Source organism: Canis lupus, chromosome X (genome assembly GCF_011100685.1).
Source record: "Canis lupus familiaris isolate Mischka breed German Shepherd chromosome X, alternate assembly UU_Cfam_GSD_1.0, whole genome shotgun sequence".
Classification (NCBI taxonomy): Eukaryota; Metazoa; Chordata; class Mammalia; order Carnivora; family Canidae; genus Canis; species Canis lupus.
The window spans coordinates 76,306,256-76,311,871 of NC_049260.1; the positions used below are offsets into that span (position 1 = coordinate 76,306,256).

The window sequence follows — 5,616 nt, forward strand, 5'->3', positions numbered from 1 at the left end:
ATTTGTTCAAAGTTAATTATGTAGATAGGGGCTAAGCTTGGGGCAAAGAGTAGGGTTCCTGAATTAGTCATTATTATTTATCCTTTTATTAAATACCTACTGTTTGTCAGGTACTGTGTTGGGCACTAGGGATACAAATATGAAATGGACTGGTTGTGTTTTGAGATGCAAATAATTCAATAGAGTGTTTCTCAGTTCTTTTAAAACTATAGTCTACAGTTAGAAATATATTTTTATCACAACTCATATTACACACATAAGAAATACAATTTTCATTTAATATTCACCATACCTGCAATGCAATTTGATATTTTCTATTTGCCCTTATCCTACCTCCTTAACAATCTGCAAATCTTGACCCACTGAATTAATTTCAAGACCTAGCAATGCAGGGAAGGCTAACTACAGTTTGACAAACATAGGTCTATTTAATTATCTGTGATGTATTTCTTATATGGTGCATATATTTATCCTTTCAGGCACATATTTTATGGGAAGTTGGGGTAGAGAGAGCCTTAAGAGTCTCCATCTAAGTCAGTGGTTCTCTCTTTATTTAAAAATTTTTAAAGACTTTATTTATTTTATTGACACACACACACAGAGGCAGAGACACAGGCAGAGAGAGAGAAGCAGGCACTATGCAGAGAGCCTGACATGGGACTTGATCCAGGGTCTCCAGGATCACTCCCTGGGCCGCAGGCGGCACTAAACCGTTGCGCCACCAGGGCTGCCAGGTCAGTGGTTCTCAAACTTCAATGTGCATAGGAATAACCTGGGAATCTTGTTAAAATGATTCTAACTCAGTAAGTCTGAGGTAGGGCCTGAGATTCTGCATTTATAAACGACTCTCACGTGATACTGATAAGCTGGTCCATGTACCACATGTTCACAAATAAAGATCTAAAAATCAAATATGTTTAAGGGTTTGATCAATTGCTAAAGTGGGGCCTGACAAGTTTCCTTGGAAAGAACTCAACCTAGGAAAGAGAGTTTGCAGATATTAACCTGTAAGAATAGCACACTTTTTAAAAAAGATTTTTATTTATTTGAGAGAGAGAGAGAGAGAGAGAGCACCTATGCCAGGAGGAAGAGCAGAGGGATGAGCAGACTCTCTGCTGAGTATAGAGCCCAACATGGGGCTCTATTCCAGGACCCTGAGATCATTACTTGAGCTGAAGTCAGACCCTTAACTAACTGAGCCACCCAAGGGCCCTAGCACAGCTTTTATTATACAGATTTTTTTTCCTGGCCTAGGCTGCAATATCTGAATTTGATGAGGATATTCATGTATGCAAAAACCCATAAACAAAAAAAATACACATATATGATCATTTTGCTAAAAAATAAAAGAGATTAGAATACCAAGTAGCACTAGCGGGATACTCACAGATAACTGAATAACTGTAACTCAAGTGGGGAAAGAGATTTATTCACACTTCTATAAGTGTCAAGGGTGGGTGGACATTGGCTCTAGAGAAATTGATAGGGCTTTGGCACCTTAAGGCCTCCAGCTCATGAGACTCTATCAGTAATGGGTACAGAACTCAGGAGAAAGGGCACAGTGCCCAGCAGATATAGAAGTATCCAGGAGACAATGGCATTCATCTTCTAGCTGCCTAGACTTGTTAGTGGGCATAGGTGGGACCTCCTTCAGGCTTGCTCCGTGTCTGATTCCATCCAGCTATGTGCTGCTGCATGGCAATGTTGTGGGAGCCACCACCACCACCCTCTCCACACACACATAAGTATCTGGTTAATACATAAGAGGCTGGGTTACAACACACTTCACATACTCAGTACCTCATTTGATCCACTTGGCAGGCCCATGAGACAAGTAATATCCCCATTTCACAGATGACAACATTGACCCTTATAACAGTGGGTCTGTTATAACTGTCAGGTTGATTCCTTTATTAGTCCCAGAAAATGTGAGTTTTACCTATTATTGTACATTCTGACAACAGGAATTTTTTTAAGTGTCTTCACTGCCTTCTTAAACTCACTGAACAGTTCAATCATTTGCCATATATTGTTTTCTGATTTTAGTTATTTTTAAATTATGACAGACATAATTAATAGATCCTTTAGGGAAAAGAGATGAGTAACCAAAAAAAAAAAAAGAATCACACCATGGTGGGAGCCATAGGACAGTACAGGACTCAGAAGGAGCAGCAGTGCTCACTGGCATGGATACAACTGGGGAAGACATGGGGATGGGCACACCTGCAGAGGAATGGCACAAAAGTACCTACCATGAGGTGATTGAACTCATTTTTGAGTATGGGTGAGAGCTATTTTTGGCTACCATATGGGAAAAATAATTGCTTACTTTTTAGTATAACATACTTTCAGAGTTCTGTCAGTGCACAAATGCATTATGCAAACATATTTTTACAAAAATGGGCTGGTACTGCATATGAGGTTCTAAAAATGGTTTTATTTTATTGTTATTTTGCAATGTACCATGAACACCTCTTCCATGCACATGGATAAAAATTACCTACTGAAAGGCAGAGAGCATAATAGTTGGATCAAAAGGCTTCTGGTAATAAGAGTGACACCTAAAACAAAATTTCAGCTTAAGGTTATAAAGCACATAGCCTGGCAAATGCCTGCCAGGGAAAGCAGGGTCAGCAATATTCTCATTAGAGAAGTTAGAATTAAAGACCAAAGGCATTAAAGATATGGGATATCATGTAAACCCCTTTGGCCTCTACCTCCGCCCCTCACCCCCCTGACACCTCGTTGCCCCCTTGGGGCAAATGGATCCTGTGCATCTCTTTGCATCCAATGAAAACCACCCATTTTCTGTTTTTTCCTTAACTCTTCCTGAGCCCTTGAAATATCTTCACATTCTCTCATCATCTCCTCACTTCCCAAGTGCCTTTCCTGTAAGTCCTCCTGATAGTCCTTGGAGTCGTCCGTCCCCCTGTCCGTTTTTCTTTTTGCTTTCCTCGGCACATAATCTTCAGCTGGGCGCTTTTCGGCAGCCCGTGGCTCACCCTCAGGCTTTGCCTGGGATCCTGGCTTGCCCTCACCGTGTGGTTTTCCCTCATTTTCAGACTTGCCCTGCTTTTCTTGCTTTCCCTCATCATCTGGCTGTCCCTGATTCTGGAGCTTTCCCTCATGCCCTGGCTTCCCTTCCTCTTCCAGCTTTTCTTCCTCATCTGATTTTCCTTCATCTTCAGGCTCTACTTCATCTTCTGGCTGTCCCTTGATTTCCAGCTTTCTTTCATTTTCATTGTAGAGTTTTTCCATGTTGAGATTTCCCCTTCTTTTCCTTGTCTTAGGGGGTGGGGTGTGGTGGGGTAGGAGAGGGAAGAGAAGACAAAGGAGACAAGGGAGACTGAGGGCTTGGAGGTGGAATGCAGGTGCTGATAGTACTGGCATCCTTCCCCTTGGCTGGGTTCTCTTGACCTGGCCAAGCCCTCCAAGTGTGTTTTCTACCCACCTTTTACCCTACAATTCCTCCAACATGTGAGAGCCAACCATTTCCCTGGCAGGCCCTACCACCTTCTGTACTATCCTTCAGCGTGGTATGGAGGATGGGCAGTGGGGACCTCAAATTCTGCATTCGGTGTGCCCTCTACACCCTCCCCACACCGTTCCTGTCCAGTGCCCTTCCTCCCTTTTGCTCACCTGCAGGGATTCTGGACAGGTTCCTCCTACTTTTCTAGCCTTGCAAGTAATGAGACTCCAAATTCTGCCCATGCTGTACCCTCCACACTCCCTCCCCACTGCTCTGGGTTCCTGCCCAGAGACCCTCTTATTTCACTGACCTGCAGGAATTCAAGACAGGTAACGCTTCCTTTTCTAGTGTTGTAGAGAATTGGGAACAAACACTAAGAACTGCAAACAGACAGGAGATAGGGGCTGGGCATTCAGTGGATGCACAAAGGCTTGGGTCCCTTTTCTGAATCCCAACCCTCCAAGTGTCTTCTGCACACCATTTACCCCACCATTCCTCCCAACCATTTCCCTGGCAAGTGTATGCAATATTTGTGGTGGGGGGATGATAAGTGGGGGCCTAAAATTCTGCCCTCTACACTCTCCCCACTAACATCCCTGCTCAGAGCCTCTTCCCCCTTTCACTCACCTGCAGGGATTCTGGACAGGTTCCTCTTCCTTTTCTAGCCTTGCAGAGTGCTGGGGACAGACACACAGACCTGCAGACAGACGGAAGACAGGGGCAGGGCCTGTGCACTCAACCGACTGAGGTTTCTTCCCTGAATCTGGGCTCTCCTCATGCAACATTTCCCTCTCCTACCTCCCCCGCATCCCAGCCGCCATTACTTTTCATGCCTCAGGTCCAGACCAGGATGCTTTCAGAACTGTTTGGGTCGCTGTGTCCCCCTCCTCTGCAAGCAAGCCGCCCAGCCCACCCCCTTTCCACTGAGGTCAGTATTTCCTTTTAGGTACAGAGTGTGAGAAGGGGTTATTTCTAGAATATGTCTACATTTCACTGTCGCACTGCGGGGCGCCCCCCCCCCTCAATTTCAGGTCCAAAAACGGGTGAAGGGCGCAGAGGAGGGGCATGGAGGAGGCAGCAGCGGGGCCTGCTATGGGGTGCTCCTCCCCACCTGCCCACATCTGCGCTGCGCCCCCCATCCTCACCAACCTCCCGGACCCCTTCCTGCTCCGTGCTGCTCCCGGTTCCTACTCCCATCCACCTCCACCCTTGCTCAGGGTTGCCCGCAGCGCCCACCTTCACACTGACCTGCGGGGCCCCGGGCAGACCTGCGCCTCCTCGGGCTCGCCGAAGCCCGCTCGCCCCTCGTCAGCCGCCCGGGCAGCTCAGGTAGCTGGTTCCGTGCGGGTGACGGAAACCGACAGCGCAGGGACGGGACCGCAGGGTAGGCGGGCGAGCGGGCGGGCGCCCGGGCTGCGGCCCACGTCGGCGCCCGGCCAGTCACGTGAGCCCCGCGTCACCCGAGCTCTGTCCCCCCCCCCCCGCCCCGCCTCCTCAGCCCCATCCCCAAGGGACCAGTCAGAAAAAGACGGTGGGGGAGGGGATGGCCAAGGGGGAGTCACAGACAGCAGGAGCGGGGAGTCTTCCCAACTGCAAGTGCTTTACCTGGCGCATCGCAGGTCCTCGTACAGCATCCCTCTGAGATGCACGTCATTGCCAGGTGCGACTGCTGATCACAGGGAGGGTACCCGACTTTGCCGGGAGTGCTCAGCAACTGTGTACCACAAGCAGCTTTCAAGACCCGTTCTGCCTGACTCCAGAGCCCAGGTAGTAGTGCCGGCCAGGAAGCGGCGCTGCCACCTTGAGTAGCTGTGTTCCTGGGCCTCCTCTCTCCTCAATCCTCAAGTTCGCTCTCCCTGAGTGCCTTCTGTTCATTTCCCTCTAAACACCGATAATTCTCAAATCTCCATCTCCAGGCTATTTCTTCCCCTTAGCCCCAGACCCTCTTTGTCAACTGTCTATTGGATACCACTACTTGAATGCCCTTGAAGCAACTCAAAATCCATATACCCCAACCTTCTTTCAGCAACTTCCTTCTCACCTTCTCTGTTTACTTTTCTTCACACTTGAAACTTGCACTCCAATATTTGACCTGTTCTCATGCAGAATATCAGATGGCTAAAAAAAGAAAGCATTAAAATGTTTTT

General features: G+C 47.6%; 1 protein-coding gene across 6 annotated transcripts; it reads right to left on the reverse strand.

Moving 5' to 3' along the window:
- Window positions 1–2,417: 2,417 nt before the first annotated feature.
- Window positions 2,418–5,207, reverse strand: TCEAL6 (transcription elongation factor A like 6). Of its 6 annotated transcripts, none has more exons than XM_038587911.1 (4): window positions 4,718–4,898; window positions 4,097–4,166; window positions 3,780–3,849; window positions 2,418–3,285 (listed from the first exon to the last, which is right to left on the reverse strand). In XM_038587911.1, exon 4 carries the CDS (start codon window positions 3,256–3,258, stop codon window positions 2,677–2,679), a length of 582 nt encoding a protein of 193 aa, XP_038443839.1. In that variant the 5' UTR covers window positions 3,259–3,285; window positions 3,780–3,849; window positions 4,097–4,166; window positions 4,718–4,898; the 3' UTR covers window positions 2,418–2,676. The 6 variants fall into 6 exon arrangements, with proteins under 6 accessions (XP_038443839.1, XP_038443841.1, XP_038443837.1 ...); XM_038587913.1 differs by having other exon boundaries at window positions 4,706–4,898; XM_038587909.1 differs by lacking the exons at window positions 3,780–3,849; window positions 4,718–4,898 and adding an exon at window positions 5,075–5,207.
- Between the last annotated feature and the right edge of the window lie 409 nt (window positions 5,208–5,616).